The 16,497-nt window shown below is 39.2% G+C and overlaps 2 protein-coding genes across 2 annotated transcripts in view; both read left to right on the top strand.

Moving 5' to 3' along the window:
- Positions 1 to 16,497, top strand: part of SPACA1 (sperm acrosome associated 1) — a 208,680-nt gene that overhangs the window by 32,494 nt on the left and 159,689 nt on the right. The gene's annotated exons all lie outside the window — the stretch shown is intronic.
- LOC309666518 (uncharacterized protein) overlaps positions 1 to 16,497 on the top strand; it is a 138,111-nt gene that overhangs the window by 20,357 nt on the left and 101,257 nt on the right. Inside the window, exon 2 of the mRNA XM_082474002.1 lies at positions 1,843 to 1,911. Within this exon, the coding sequence (XP_082330128.1) occupies positions 1,843 to 1,911 (69 nt within the window). The remainder of the gene's footprint in view (positions 1 to 1,842; positions 1,912 to 16,497) is intronic.

Raw genomic sequence — 16,497 nt, 5'->3', positions numbered from 1 at the left:
GTTGTGTATAGATTTGGCGCCATGTCTTGTTTTCATCCCTGACATGCCCTCTGCCTCCTATAACCTGGGCCCCATGTCACACACGTCTGTAGTTCTGGGTATCAGGTGATCTCACTTCTTTTTGGTATTCCCCTCTGTGGAAGCTAAGCTGTGCTTTCCTCCTCTCTGTTGAACCAAAACCACACGTCCATCCTTTGACTGTTTTTCAAACATGCGTTGAAATTTCTCATCTGTTGACATCTCTTCGACTGGTCATTTGTTCTTTTGGGCTAAAATCTTTTAAATGCCTTTACTGTTGTTTGCTGGAACTTAGGATACAGTCATAGGTAGTATCAATCTGCCGTGTTTAGTCTGCTCTACTGCATTTTGGAGACCTCCTCTGACTCATGTTCTGCTAGAGTCCTAGTTTCTGCTCACTTCGAACCTAACTGTGTGACATTGAGTAAAACTCTCGAGCCCTCTGGGCTTCAGTTTCTCACCTGTATAGGCAGCTATAAAAACCTGTAAACAGCAAAACGAGTGCCCGTTTTGTCAAGTCCGTGTTGCTGTGTGATTGAAATGAGATTGGGTACGTGAGAATGCCCTGGAAAAAACAAAAGTGGGATGAAAATTAAAACCATTGGGAGTAAGACTAAGAAACAGAGAGAACCTCTTTTTACAAATGGCAAAGGGCCCCTTTTTCTCAGATATCCTGGCCTTCCCGGTGTTGATGTGCACCAGCATACGCATAGGGGTTTCATCTAATAACATTCTACTTGTTTTGATCCAAATTCCTTCTCTCACTTCGGCAAAGCTCACCTTGGCATGGCTTTTGGTTTCATCCCCGCCATCAGCCTTGAATACCTCGAGGAAGGTATAAGATGTCTCTACTGTTCCTTGGTCCCAGTTTGAGCCTTATCTTAAAATTTTTTCTATTTAATTGCAAATTTATGTCCCACCACTGTAAATCCATGTCCTCCTACATTGTCTGCTGGGTTATATTATTTGTATAGATCAAGGAAAACAGTTGAGAGAAATAAAAATGAAATGTTAAACACAGCCATAATTTTATAACATAAATTGCAACTTACTAGAATCTATGGCATTAGAAGGCTGGACCTTCACAATGGATTACTGTGAGGTTGAAAGCATAATAGGAGGAAGTGCTTTGTCAACCATCAAGGTCTATAACAAATGTAAGAAATTGCTGTCATCATTGTCCATTTCTCTGGGCCTTAGTTTGCTTGTCTGTGAGATGAGTTCTTTAGAGTCCTAGTTCTACTTTGGTGATTTAAGACCCCTACAGCTTAACCCTCCCACTGATTGCAGCGAAAACCTCAGGATAAAATTTTAAAAATAGCTACCTGAAGACTCTGAAAAGGCTTATATGTAGTTGAACTAGGCAGTCAGCTACAGGGTGTGATTGAAAAGGGACACCAAATACTCTGTAGCCCTACTGACCTGATCTATAGGTTTTCTGTCCAGTTCCTGAAAACCTGTCTTAGAGGTTAACTTTTAGGTATAAGGAAGCAAAAATGCCAATATTCCTTGGAAAGGTAACACCTCTGGATGCTGCTATTAATATTTCATTATAAGTTAGTTCAGCAGAGGGGACTTGAATCCTGTGAACAAACCCAGATATGAGCTCTGCTTTGTCTGTCCCATAGAGCAAAAACACCACAAGAGGACGCTGTTTACGCTTTTAGGTGCGAAATGCAACAAGATTTAGAAGTCCTAGAAGTAATGTTGTCAATTACAAGTTGGTGATGCACTTCCATCAAGTAGGCCTTTTCCTGCTGAAAATTAAAAAACCATCTTCTGTGGTTTTTCCAAAATAAAAATTTTATTCTCTTGATATTCTAGCCTTGGAAAGTAGGGGGTTTCTCCATGAAGAGAGAGAATTTAAGGAATCCCAGAGCTACCAAACTTTAGGTGAGAATTAAAGTATTCTTTATAACAACGCCTAGTAATATAACTTTATGTTTTTGTAAATCCAAATGGTTTCATGCCCTCTCCATATTGAAAAATAACAATATTAATCAATGTTTCTCATCTTTATCTCTTATGTCAGAAGATGTTGAGGCGGCTTTTATTATTTGTTGTACTCATTGAATAGAATTTTGTTTCCCTATTTGTGTTTTAAAAAACAAATAAAAGCTGATCCAACATCCAAAAATCAAAGTCATCCACCACATCAACAAGCCAAAGAAGAAAAATCATATGATCATATTCACCGATAGGAAAAAGCGTTTGACAAAATCTGATACCCACCGTGATAAAAGAATCTCTCAGCAAATTGAGTAGAGGGGAACTTCCTCAACTTGATAAAGCACGGCTACGAGAAATCTCCAGCATGACACGGTGTGGTTCATGGGTTGGCCGCGCTAGCTATTCCACCAGGAGAATAGCGTGTCGGTGCTGTGGTGGCAGGGATGGGGGTAGGGAAAGTACTGAGCATTGTTCTGGGGAGACGCTGAAAGTGGAGAGCAAAGCATTGAGACAGTGATGGTGAGCATTGGGTCAAAGTCATACCAGAGCCACAATTTGCCAGAAGCCACCTGGCAAGGTTGTGGTATTGGTGTTGCCCTCTGGTCCATAGACATAGCCGTGCCTAGACCTGAAGAAATAATGCCAATAAACACGTGAAGTGGAAGGGCTAGTCATTCTTCTAGGTCTATTTAGCTGTCCCTTTTCAGGATTGATTTGGCCAAAGGATTCTGCCTGTGTTGTCAGTATTCATAAGCACCAACTTGAAAATAATAGAGATTACATAATCAATATTTGACACTTATACCACAGATATTGGCCTAACGGTGTTCAATTGTGATACGTCTGGTACAGTTAAGCTTTCCCCCTTCCTGGTTTGTGTTACAGTAGCTGTTGAATGTTTTCCCTAGATTTTGCTGAACATACCTCTTGTCCACCCTTCTAAAATCTTATCCTCATTGGTCCAGAGGGATGTTTTCAACTCAGAAGCTCCATTTTTACATGAGACTAAAACTTCAAACCTTGTTCTCCTTCTTTGGTGTGATTCATATACTGGCTTCAAAATACTGCTGTGTGATGACTTATACCAAAGAATGCTTCATAAAAATCAATAATAATATGTTTTACAGCAAGTAGACTCTTTTAACATATCATGTTTGTAGGATAGCATCAAGGTAAACAGGGAGTGTTGACATTACCAGAATTTTAGGAGATCTGCCAAAATATAAGCATAGAAACCATAGGTGGAGCAAGTTTTCCTTGTCTGGAAATCAATTATGTTACAAGAGGAACGAGTAGATGGCTTTTTCCTGCCACCTCCAAATTTAAGAAGACAGAGTCCCAACTCTACATACTCCTTGGGAATTCTCAACATGACTGAATTTCAGGGCTTTGGTTTCATTTGTGCTCCATAAGTCACTACCAAGATTTTAACATCCTGAGTATGAGAATCCGCTGTAATAAGTTGGAGCTGTGCTGTCTGGCTGCCCATGTCCCCAAGATGGCAAGCAAATTGACTTTCTTCTTTGCTATTATTTTACTTAAGGCAACCTTTAAAAATATGTGTTAGTTTTACTTTAGCCATTGAAAAGACAAGAACATAAACCAGAAACTGCACTTTCTACCAAAAGGCATACTTAACTAAAAGGAATATGGAAACCACTGATTTAAATCTGATACTCTCTCACAAACACACCAGATGTTTTATATACCAAATTATCTCTGGGTGCTGAAATCTAGATCTTCTGACATCCAAATATTGCTATTGCAAGTGTTGAAATACTCCCAAGTTTAACATGTGTAAGGAAACCAAACCTTTCTCCAGATAAAACTATGCAATCTCAAACCCTCCGAAGAGCTACGCTTTATTTAAAGGATTGTAAATGTGCGGTAAGGCATAAAAAACGCCATATGACATAAGATGTTTAGGTTATAGTTAACATGTTTATTTTCAGAGGTTCAGCAACATTAATCCATGACAGGTGTGCGGCCTATGATTTAAAACAATTTTATTTCAAGTCATTCATATCACTGCTTAAGAGATGACTTCATTCTTCCCAGTTACCATATGTTTTAACCATGCAAATGAGAAGGAAAAGAACATCTGGTCAACCACTGTTGTCTTGCCTGTCATATAGGACATGTGGCATTGCATGTGCTTCTCATCGAGTTCCTTCGGGACGTCAGCATGGCCAATGATTTCGTATTTTACACAGCTGGTGCATTTAGGACATACCGTCAATCTTAGCTCAGTAGCATCCTTACACCTTTGAGTTTTTATTGGGCTTTTGGTGATGAATTCCATTTTTAGATGCTGCAAACCTCTCTCCTGGAGCTTCAAGTGAGAGTAGCATATTTGTGTGACGAGATCTCTATATAATTTGACAGTTTATGGGTAGAAATGTGGCCTAGGAAGAGACAATTCTCTGGAAATTATGAATTAGGATTGCAATATCTTAGTGTTAATACTAACTTTATTTTAGCATCCTTGGGAAAAATTCACTGAGCTCTGTATATCTTTATTTAATCCCTTGTAAAATGTAAAATAGTCACCAAATCATCCTGCCATTGTGCTAATCATTGGATGAGGCTATAATACCCATGCATGTCATTATGTACAAAGCAAATCCCCTCTTCTTTTAGGGTGCATGTTTGAATGATTATCTTAAAAAGCATGATTTGAGAATTACAGCAAAAATTTGGCAACATATTTAATCACTGTGCTACCTCCCATTTGGCCAATTTGGTTATATTCTTGCTTGCCCAGGGCTTTGACAGCAAATCTAGGCATCTGAAGTTAGAGTTTCTTGGGATCAGTGACTCATTCTTTGCCACTGCTAAATCCATCCTGTGAAGGAGTGTTTATTCAGGCTTAGTCCTAATCTAAGAAAAGCACACAGGTCATCAGGATACAATTAATATCTCTAAACTTACATGTTTTTTACGTTTATGAACTGAAGACAGTTTTATTGCTTATTTTTTCCAAGTCCATGTCTTTCTTGAATAATGCCCGAGTAGAATCATTTCTACAATGTAAGGAATAACTAAACTGGGAGCTTTATTTTCAGGTACAGATACAAATATGGATATATATATGTATATATATGTCTCAAAAAATTAATTTAAAGGTAAGCAACAATCCAGATATTCAGAACATTTTAAAATCAGGGCCAATATAAGTATAGCATGCATTTTCTTTGTTATCTCTCTCTCATTAATATTCACACGATTGAACAAAAAAGGGGTTTTCTTTTCTTTTTTTTTTCTTCTGCGTAATCAATTCTTTAAGAAGCTGTGAGAGCTGGACTGTATTTTCTTTAGCTTCTGAATGCCAGCCAGCACACTGGGGGCAGTTAAATAATAAATAATAACAAATACTGGGTTTATTGACTCCTGAATCCTTGAATCAATCAATTAATCATGATATTATGGCAAGATCAAAGGGATAAAATTCCAAAACTGACTGCAAGATGCAAATGGATAAATCTCCCAGCGGGAATAATTGCAAACCATTTTGATCAAATATAAAATGATGATCAATTATGCTCTTTAGGGCTCAGTAACTTAGGTTTATTTAAATGCTGTAAAGTACATCCCTCCAGGATCTAATGATCTCCTAAACATCACTCATTAGGGTAAAGCATTGTCGTCTAATCACCCTAAAGACTGAAGCCACAGATTCACAGTGGTGAGCACCATCTATATTTTAAAGGATAATTTCCCTGAAAAATGTCCCCTTGCAATATACGATTTGGATTTTTCAGTAAGTCTTACAACTTGGTCAGTTTCTGTTGTTTGCATCAAAATTAACTTTTCTTCTCCTAGCCTCTAATCATTGGCTAAGTACTAAAGTAAGAGATTTTATGTGAGCATTTTGACCAGTCTACAAGAAACAATGTAGTTGGTACTAAGAAAAAGAGTGAGTCACCAGACAGAGAAAGTTCTGCCCCAGGTCAGAACTCACAATATACAGTAATAACACTCAGCCACAATGATGTGCCCAAAGGTCTCTCCTATGGCCACCAGACTACAGAATCATAACTGCTGGAGGTTTATGCTGGCTGTTATGGATTTGCTTTCTGGGTTCACTCGCTCACCCCTTGAGGAGTGTATCAGATGTGTAGTCCTTACCCAGGGGAGATTTCTCTGAGTCCAGAGAACCCCCCTGTGTATTGCCAGGGGATGTGATCTTTCCAATAGCCTGCTCAGAACACAAGCAGCAACCCTAGAAAGAGAGTTTCTTTTGGATAACTGACATGCTGCCTTTAGGAAATCTATTGTCCCTATGATTCTGGGGCTGCCTTGTTGGATAAAGACCTCTGGGAAGTCTTATTTTCAAGGCCTCAGGAAGTTAGAATTCAGGTTAAGATCTGGATGTTGTGTTCTGGGGATTTTCCCTTTTAAGGGCTGGATTGAATTAATTCATTTATCAACAGACATTGCTGAACGTCTACTGTGTGCTGGATAGTATAGATTCAAATAGGAATAGGATTTGATCAGTGTACTTTGGGATTTATTGAACCATCTCTCAGAGTCGAGTGGTACTTTCACATCCATTATCTCCTTTAATCAACCGAGCCATTCTCTGAAGGATGTATCATAGTTTAATATAAGATCAGTGAGGCTCAGTGAGTTGATGTAGTTTGCCTAAGGTTGATTAGTTAGTGTCAAAATAAGGACTTCACAGAGTTCTGCTTCTTGGTCTGGTGTTCTTTCTTCTACATTATAGCACAGATTTCCCCTCTGAGTCTTGGTTTCTTCTTCTATAAATTAAGGCAGAGAGACTTTTTTGTCAAATTATCTTCTTTCTAAACATTTTGTGTTTTATGCATAACCAGTATTTGGATGTAAGGAATTAGGACTTTAGTCTCAGTGCCTTGTCACCTCACTCAAACACCTTGGGGCTTCAATAAACCAGCTGGCACAATGCCTTCCCAATCCTGGGCTTCCTCAAGTCCGGTGGTGTGTTTATCCCTGAGAGCTTCTTGGTGTTGGTCTCCCATGACCTGCCAGAAGAGTTCTTAGGAAGGGGTCTGGTTCCGAAGACCTTTCCTCCCCTCCTTTTATAGTCTGTCCCTTCCCCAGGTCACAAGGATTGGGTGGCCAGTTGATAGTGTTTGCTAGGGATCTCCTAGCCCTTCTCTTCCGGAGACATCAGAACCACAGCTCTCTTCCCTGTGGGTTTCTCGTATGCCATCCCAAGATGATGGGAGAACAGCCTTTCCTGGGATGAGCACCATCTAACCTCTTGTTATAGGTTGAATTGTGTTCCTTCAAAATTTTGTGTGTTGAAGCCCTACTCCCCAGTACTTTAGAATGTGACCCTATTTAGAAATAAGGTCAGTGCAATTGTAATTAGTTAAGTTAGGAAGAGGTCATACTATAGTAGGATGGGTCCCTAATCCAATATGATGGTTCCCTTATGAAAGGGGGAAATTTGGACATATACACAGGGAGAGTGCCATGTGAAGATGAAGGCAGAAATCAGGGTAAGGCAGCAGAAGCCCATGAACACCAAAGATGGCCAGCAAACTCTAGAAGCTAGCAGAGAGGCATGGACCAGATTCTCCCTTACAGCTTCAGAATGAACTGATTTCAGATGCCTAGCCTTTAGAACTATGAAGCGAGAAATTTCTGCTGATACTTTGTTAATGGCCGCCTTAGCAAAGTAATATACCCCTTATGTAATAGAACTAGCTTGGAGAGAAAGCACTTCTCTTGGCTCAGAATGATATACCCCTTAATTCTTACCATTAATGGAAAAATGTCCACTCATACCTTTCTACCTAGGCAATCGTTTGTCCTCAAGTGACCAAGTTGTTGCCCAAAGCCTTATGCAAATGACCCAGAGCACTGGCCCTCACTTCCTCTTGTATGTCTTCCTAAGACCTGCACATAGTGTTCCCTAAGGCCTTTCTGTTATGCTTGGACTCTGCAGGCCTTTGGCTCCTTGAAGATTTAATGATGATTGTGCTTCATTTAGTGATGATTTAATTCTCAGTGTGCTTCTCATAGGAGAAAGAAGAAGGCTGTGCTTTGATTTGTAAAATCTGTTACTGTTTGAGATGCTACTTTCCTCCCAACTACAGAACACCAATGAGTGTCCTTCATTTCCCTCCCAAATGAGCCCAGAGCACCCTGCCTCCAGCTTGATTAAACTTTTCATTCATCCATCAAACATTTACCAAAGATAAACTACATGTTGTCAATATGAAGAAGTGAGCAAAGACCTGCCCCTGCAGAGCTCCCAGTCTAGTAGGAGAGACACTCAAAGTCTCACGGGAGAGTCAGACACAGAAGGACTTGTTCTGTAATGACCCTGTGGTAGAGTGTTTTACCATATGAGGCCAGAGGCAAAAGTGGCTAAATATCCTTGGAAGAAAAGTTTTGGAAGTCTTCACAGAGGAAGTGACTTTTGTAGAATGAGGAAAGAATTGATGGCAATTGGAGGAAAGACAGGAGGGTGCACAGGATGGGGAAGGGATCCGAGGTCGAGGTGACATGGGGAAGGCTCCCTGCCTTGAAAATTCCGGCTCTATGTGGCTAGAGTGTATATAGGACGCATAGATATAGGTTTGGTAGGAGAATGGGGCTCAAAGTGAATGTGGGGTCAGTAGTGGATGGTTTTCCACACCCTGAGTGGAGTTTGAAATAATAGGAAGCTCCTGAAGGTATTTATGATTTGAAGCAGTATCATCAGATTTGTTTTTTTAAATGATCATTCTGGAGGCAGAGAAACACATGATTTAGAAAAGGTAGAGATTGGTGGCTGGAGACCAGTAAGGAGGCTGCATTTCTTGAATTAAAAAATTAGAACACGGTTCAACAAGTACTAATGTGGTTGTGGACACAACGGGACAAAGTAGTTAAAATCGGCATTATTTAGAAATATTTACAGAAGCTGTACCTAGGGACAATGCAGGAAAGAGAGAATGAAAGTGTAAAGCAGGGCAGTGCAAGTTGGAATGGAGAGAGAGGGAGGTATTTATGAGTTAAAAAGGACAGAATAGATATTTAATTTGGGAGTAAAGAAGAAACAGGAGTCAAAGGTGGCCTCCAGATAATTTATTTGTCCATAAAGATAATGGCAGATGGAGATACTAAGATAAGAAAGAAAGGAATGAATTTCCTGAGAATGTTAATGGGTTCCATTTTGGAAATAGTGAGTTTGAGGTACTTACAGAGGATATCTAGGGAGAGAGAACTCTAGGTGGTTGGAAATATTGGACAAGAGCTCAGAGGGAGTGTTTAGAAATAATTATAACAATAACAATAAAATGTCTACACTTTATTGAACTCTTATGATATGCCAGACACTGCTGCTCAGTCCCTTGTGTTCATTATTTCATTTAGTTCCTTCGACAAGCCAGTGAAGGATTATCTTCTTTCTATAGGTGCAAAAACTCACAGTGGTCATAGTGGTCACAGCTAGTAGGTAACAGAATTGGGATTCCAACCCAAGTCTGCCTGTGTTCTCAACCTCTCCCACTATAGCCACTACTGCATGCATGTCCGTGATACTGTCCAGATAAGGCCATGCAGTGCCCGTCCATGGAAGGGAATCCATAAATATCTGCTAAATAACTGAACGAGGCTCTGGGTGTCACCTAGGTGAGTTCCAGGAAGAAAAGGATTGCACAGTTGATTGAAAGACACCAACAAACAACAGACACCTCGAGTGAGAACACAGAGTCAGCTGCTACTACATGGAGTGGGAGACACAACAGCCTTCTCCCTGTCTGAGGGACAAGTCTCCCTGGCCCTTACGTCTCACAAAATACCCCACTGAAGATGGTTCCACCTAACGGGCTGAGGATCCCTTTGGACGTGGAGTCCTCCAAGACTCCCTTTGTGATTCTCATGAAGTGATGTGTACTGTCTTGCCCTCCTAATCCCCAGCCATCCAGAAGATCCTCTGCAAGCCTGTGGTCCCAGGGAAAGCAACAATTAACAACCCCAGCACTTTTCTGGAGAATGAAAAAACTGAAATTAGGTTTTCCAGGTCAGTTTTCCTGGTGTGTAATCCCCTAAAAGGCCCAAGCTTTAGCCTTGCCTGAAGTCTATTCCTACTTCCTTAACCCACCTATGTTGCACCAATAGAGGAAAACACACAATACCACATTCTTTTAAAAGGGCCAATTTATTAAGGATGCAGTGGACCAAAAAAAAAACGTGGCACCAATTTTTGCCTCTCTTCCAATCTCTTACCTTTGATATGAAGGTGTAATAGCCAACTCTCTACATATCTTTGATCAGCTGGATGTAGCTGGTAATATACATGATAGTAAATTCTCCCACTGACTGTTCAAGGGGATAGAAAAAGAGGCAAGTTAGTCTCCAACTGTCATCATCTGAATAGGCAGATTTAGATGCACATTGTGGCAACTCTCACTTGGGATTCAAACCTTCTTTTTTTAAAAATTTAATTAATTTTTTTTATACAGCAGGTTCTTATTAGTCATCCATTTTATCCACATCAGTGTATACACGTCAATCCCAATCTCCCAATTCATCCTACCATCACCCCCACCCCCCACTTTCTCCCCTTGGTGTCCATACGTTTGTTCTCTACATCTGTGTCTCTATTTCTGCCCTGCAAACCAGTTCATCTGTACCATTTTTCTAGATTCCACATATATGCATTAATATACAATATTTGTTTTTCTTTTTCTGACTTACTTCACTCTGTATGACAGTCTCTATGTCCATCCACGTCTCAACAAATGAACCAATTTCATTCCTTTTTATGGCTGAGTAATATTCCATTGTATATATGTACCACATCTTTATCCATTCGTCTGTCGATGGGCATTTAGGTTGCTTCCATGACCTGGTTATGTAAACAGTGCTGCAGTGAACATTGGGGTGCATGTGTCTTTTTGAGTTATGGTTTTCTCACGGTATATGCCCAGTAGTGGGATTGCTGGGTCATATGGTAATTCTATTTTTAGTTTCTTTAAGGAACCTCCATACTGCTCTCCATAGTGGCTGCACCAATTTACATTCCCACCAACAGTGCAAGAGGGTTCCCTTTTCTCCACACCCTCTCCAGCATTTGTTGTTTGTAGATTTTCTAATGATGCCCATTCTAACCAGTGTGAGGTGACACCTCATTGTAGTTTTGATTTGCATTTCTCTAATTATTAATGATGTTGAGCATCCTTTCATGTGTTTGTTGGCAATCTGTATATCTTCTTTAGAGAAATGTCTATTTAAGTCTTCTGCCCATTTTTGGATTGGGTTGTTTGTTTTTTTGAGATTGAGCTGCATGAGCTGCTTGTAAATTTTGGAGATTAATCCTTTGTCAGTTGCTTCATTTGCAAATATTTTCTCCCATTCTGAGGGTTGTCTTTTCATCTTGATTATGCTTTCCTTTGCTGTGCAAAAGCTTTTAAGTTTCATTAGGTCCCATTTGTTTATTTTTGTTTTTATATCCATTTCTCTAGGTGGTGGGTCAAAAAGGATCTTGCTGTGATTTATGTCATAGAGTGTTCTGCCTATGTTTTCCTCTAAGAGTTTGATAGTGTCTGGCCTTACATTTAGGTCTTTAATCCATTTTGAGTTTATTTTTGTGTATGGTGTTAGGGAGTGTTCTACTTTCATTCTTTTACATGTAGCTGTCCAGTTTTCCCAGCACCACTTCTTGAAGAGGCTGTCTTTTCTCCATTGTATATTCTTGCCTCCTTTGTCAAAGATAAGGTGACCATATGTGCATGGGTTTCTTCTGGGCTTTCTATCCTGTTTCATTGATCTATATTTCTGTTTTTGTGCCAGTACCATACTGTCTTGATTACTGAAGCCTGGGAGCCTGATTCCTCCAGCTCTGTTTTTCTTTCTCAAGATTGCTTTGGCTATTCGGGGTCTTTTGTGTTTCCATACAGATTGTGAAATATTTTGTTCAGGTTCTGTGAAAACTGCCAGTGGTAGTTTGATAGGGATTGCATTGAATCTGTAGATTGCTTTGAGTAGTATGGTCATTTTCACAATGTTGATTCTTCCAATCCAAGAACATGGTATATCTCTCCATCTGTCTGTATCACCTTTAATTTCTTTCATCAGTGTCTTACAGTTTTCTGCATACAGGTCTTTTGTCTCCCTAGGTAGGTTTATTCCTAGATATTTTATTCTTTTTGTTGCAATGGTAAATGGGAGTGTTTTCTTAATTTCACTTTCAGAGTTTTCATCATTAGTGTATAGGAATGCAAGAGATTTCTGTGCATAAACTTTGTATCCTGCTACTTTACCAAATTCATTGATTAGCTCTAGTAGTTTTATGATAACATCTTTAGGATTCTCTATGTATAGTATCATGTCATCTGCAAAGAGTGACAGCTTTACTTCTTCTTTTCCGATTTGGATTCCTTTTATTTCTTTTTCTTCTCTGATTGCTGTGGTTAAAACTTCCAAAACTATGTTGAATAATAGTGGTGAGAGTGCACAACCTTGTCTTGTTCCTGATCTTAGTGTAAATGGTTTCAGTTTTTCACCATTGAGGATGATGTTGGCTGTGGTTTTGTCATAAATGGCCTTATTATGTTGAGGTAAGTTCCTTCTATGCCTACTTTCTGGAGGGTTGTTATCATAAATGGGTATTGAATTTTGTCAAAAGCTTTCTCTGAATCTATTGAGATGATCATATGGTTTTTCTCCTTCAATTTGTTAATATGGTGTATCACATTGATTGATTTGCGTATATTGAAGAATCCTTGCATTCCTGGATAAACCCCACTTGATCATGGTGTATGATCCTTTTAATGTGCTGTTGGATTCTGTTGGTTAGTATTTCATTGAGAATTTTTGCATCTATGTTCATCCGTGGTATTGGTCTGTAGTTTTCTTTTTTTGTGACATCTTTGTCTGGTTTTGGTATCAGGGTGATGGTGGCCTCGTAGAATGAGTTTGGGAGTGTTCCTCCCTCTGCTATATTTTGGAAGAGTTTGAGAAGGATAGGTGTTAGCTCTTCTCTAAATGTTTGATAGAAGTCTCCTGTGAAGCCATCTGGTCCTGGGCTTTTGTTTGTTGGAAGATTTTTAATCACAGTTTCAATTTCAGTGATTTTTAATCACAGTTTTAATCACAGTTTCAATTTCAGTGCTTGTGATTGGTCTGTTCATATTTTCTATTTCTTCCTGGTTCAGTCTCGGCAGGTTGTGCATTTCTAAGAATTTGTCCATTTCTTCCAGGTTGTCCATTTTATTGGCATATAGTTGCTTGTAGTAATCTCTCATGATCCTTTGTATTTCTGCAGTGTCAGTTGTTACTTCCCCTTTTTCATTTCTAATTCTATTGAGTTGAGTCTTCTCCTTTTTTTCTTGAAGAGTCTGGCTAATGGTTTATCAATTTTGTTTATCTTCTCAAAGAACCTGCTTTTAGTTTTATTAATCTTTGCTAGTGTTTCCTTCATTTCTTTTTCATTTATTTCTGATCTGATCTTTATTATTTCTTTCCTTCTGCTAACTTTTGGGATTTTTTTTTTCTTCTTTGTCTAATTGCTTTAGGTGTAAGGTTAGGTTGTTTATTTGAGGTGTTTCTTGTTTCTTAAGGTAGGATTGTATTGTTATAAACTTCCCTCTTAGAACTGCTTTTGCTGCATCCCATAGGTTTTGGGTCGTTGTGTTTTCATTGTCATTTGTTTCTAGGTATTTTTTGATTTCCTCTTTGATTTCTTCAGCGATCTCTTGGTTATTAAGTAGTGTTTTTTTTACCTCCATGTGTTTGTATGTTTTTACAGATTTTTTCCTATAATTGATATCTAATCTCATAACATTGTGGTCAGAAAAGATACTTGATATGATTTCAATTTTCTTAAGTTTACCAAGGCTTGATTTGTGACCCAAGATATGATCTATCCTGGAGAATGTTCCATGAGCACTTGAGAAGAAAGTGTATTCTGTTGTTTTTGGATGGAATGTCCTAATAATATCAATTAAGTCCGTCTTGTTTAATGCATCATTTAAAGCTTGTGTTTCCTTATTTATTTTCATTTTGGATGATCTGTCCATTGGTGAAAGTGGGGTGTTAAAGTCCCCTACTATGATTGTGTTAGTGTCAATTTCCCCTTTTATGGTTGTTAGTATTTGCCTTATGTATTGAGGTGCACCTATGTTGACTGCATAAATATTTACAATTGTTATATCTTCTTACTGGATTGATCCCTTGATCATTATGTAGTGTCCTTCTTTGTCTCTTGTAATAGTCTTTGTTTTAAAGTCTATTTTGTCTGATATGAGAATTGCTACTCCAGCTTTCTTTTGATTTCCATTTGCATGGAATATCTTTTTCCATCCCCTCACTTTCACTCTGTATGTGTCCCTAGGTCTGAAGTGGGTCTCTTGTAGACAGCATATATACGGGTTTGTTTTTGTATCTATTCAGCCAGTCTATGTCTTTTGTTTGGAGCATTTAATCTATTTACATTTAAGATAATTATCGATATGTATGTTCCTATTACCATTTTCTTAATTGTTTTGGGTTTGTTATTGTAGGACTTTTCCTTCTCTTGTGTTTCCTGCCTAGAGAAGTTCCTTTAGCATTTGTTGTAAAGCTGGTTTGGTTGTGCTGAATTCTCTTAGCTTTTGCTTGTCTGTAAAGGTTTTAATTTCTCTGTCAAATCTCAATGAGATCCTTGCTGGATAGAGTAATCTTGGTTGTATGTTTTTCCCTTTCATCACTTTAAATATGTTCTGCCACTCCCTTCTGGCTTGCAGAGTTTCTGCTGAAAGATCAGCTGTTAACCTTATGGGGATTCCCTTGTATGTTATTTGTTGTTTTTCCCTTGCTGCTCTTAATATGTTTTCTTTGTATTTAATTTTTGATAGTTTGATTAATATGTGTCTTGGCGTGTTTCTCCTTGGATTTATCCCATATGGGACTCTCTGTGCTTCCTGGACTTGGTCAACTATTTCGTTTTCCACATTAGGGAAGTTTTCAACTGTAATCTCTTAAAATATTTTCTCAGTACCTTTCTTTTTCTCTTCTTCTTCTGGGACCCCTATAATTCGAATGTTGGTGCGTTTAATATTGTCCCAGAGGTCTCTGAGACTGTCCTCAATTCTTTTCATTCTTTTCTCTTTATTCTGCTCTGCAGTAGTTATTTCCACTATTTTATCTTCCAGGTCACTTATCCGTTCTTCTGCCTCCGTTATTCTGCTATTGATCCCTTCTAGAGAATTTTAAATTTCACTTATTGTGTTGTTCATCTCTGTTTGTTTGCTCTATAGTTCTTCTAGGTCCTTGTTAAACGTTTCTTGTATTTTCTCCATTCTATTTCCAAGATTTTGGATCATCTTTACTATCATTATTCTGAATTATTTTTCAGGTAGACTGCCTATTTCCTCTTCATTTGTTAGGTCTGGTGGGTTTTTGCCTTGCTCCTTCGTCTGCTGTGTGTTTCTCTGTCTTTTCATTTTGCTTAACTTACTGTGTTTGGGGTCTCCTTTTCGCAGGCTGCATGTTCGTAGTTTCCATTGTTTTTGGTGTCTGTCCCCAGTGGCTAAGGTTGGTTCAGTGGGTTGTGTAGGCTTTCTGGTGGGGGGGACTAGTGCCTGTGTTCTGGTGGATGAGGCTGGATCTTGTCTTTCTGGTGGGCAGGTCCACGTCTGGTGGTGTGTTTTGGGGTGTCTGTGGCCTTATTATGATTTTAGGCAGCCTCTCTGCTAATGAGTGGGGCTGTGTTCCTGTCTTGCTTGTTGTTTGGCATAGGGTGTCCTGCGCTGTAGCTTGCTGGTCGTTGAGTGGAGCTGGGTCTTGGTGTTGCGATGGAGATCTCTGGAAGATTTTTGCCGTTTGATATTACTTGGAGCTGGGAGGTCTCTTGTGGACCAATGTCCTGAACTTGGCTCTCCCACCTCAGAGGCACAGCCCTGACGCCAGGCTGGAGCACCAGGGCCTGTCCTCCACGTGACTCAGAATAAAAGGGAGAAAAAGAGAAAGAAAGAAAGAAAAAGATAAAATAAAATAAAATAAGTTATTTAAATAAAAAACAGAAAATAATTATTAAAAAAAATTTTTTTAAGTAATTTTAAAAAAAGAAAGAAAGAAAGAAGAGAACAAGCAAACCAAAAAACAAATCCACCAATGATAACAAGCACTGAAAACTATACTAAAAAAAAGAAAAAGACAGAACCCTAGGACAAATGGTAAAAGCAAAGCTATACAGGCAAAACCACACACAGAATCATACGCATACACACTCACAAAAAGAGAAAAAGGGAAAAAAAAAATTGTCGTTGCTCCCAAAGTCCACCTCCTCAATTTGGGATGATTCGTTGTCTATTCAGTTATTCCACAGATGCAGGGTACATCAAGTTGATTATGGAGATTTAATCCGCTGCTCCTGAGGCTGCTGGGAGAGATTTCCCTTTCTCTTCTTTGTTTGCACAGCTCCTGGGGTTCAGCTTTGGATTTGGCCCCACCTCTGCGTGTAGGTCGCCTGAGAGCGTCTGTTCTTTGCTCAGACAGGACAGGGTTAAAGGAGCAGCTGATTCGGGGCCTCTGGCTCACTCAGGCCAGGGGGAGGGAGGGGTACGGATG

The sequence above is a fragment of the Balaenoptera physalus genome, assembly GCF_965194825.1.
Source record: "Balaenoptera physalus genome assembly, chromosome: 9".
NCBI classification, from domain to species: domain Eukaryota; kingdom Metazoa; phylum Chordata; class Mammalia; order Artiodactyla; family Balaenopteridae; genus Balaenoptera; species Balaenoptera physalus.
The sequence above is the reverse complement of the archived record's forward strand: the minus strand, read 5'-3'. Positions and strand labels throughout refer to the sequence as shown.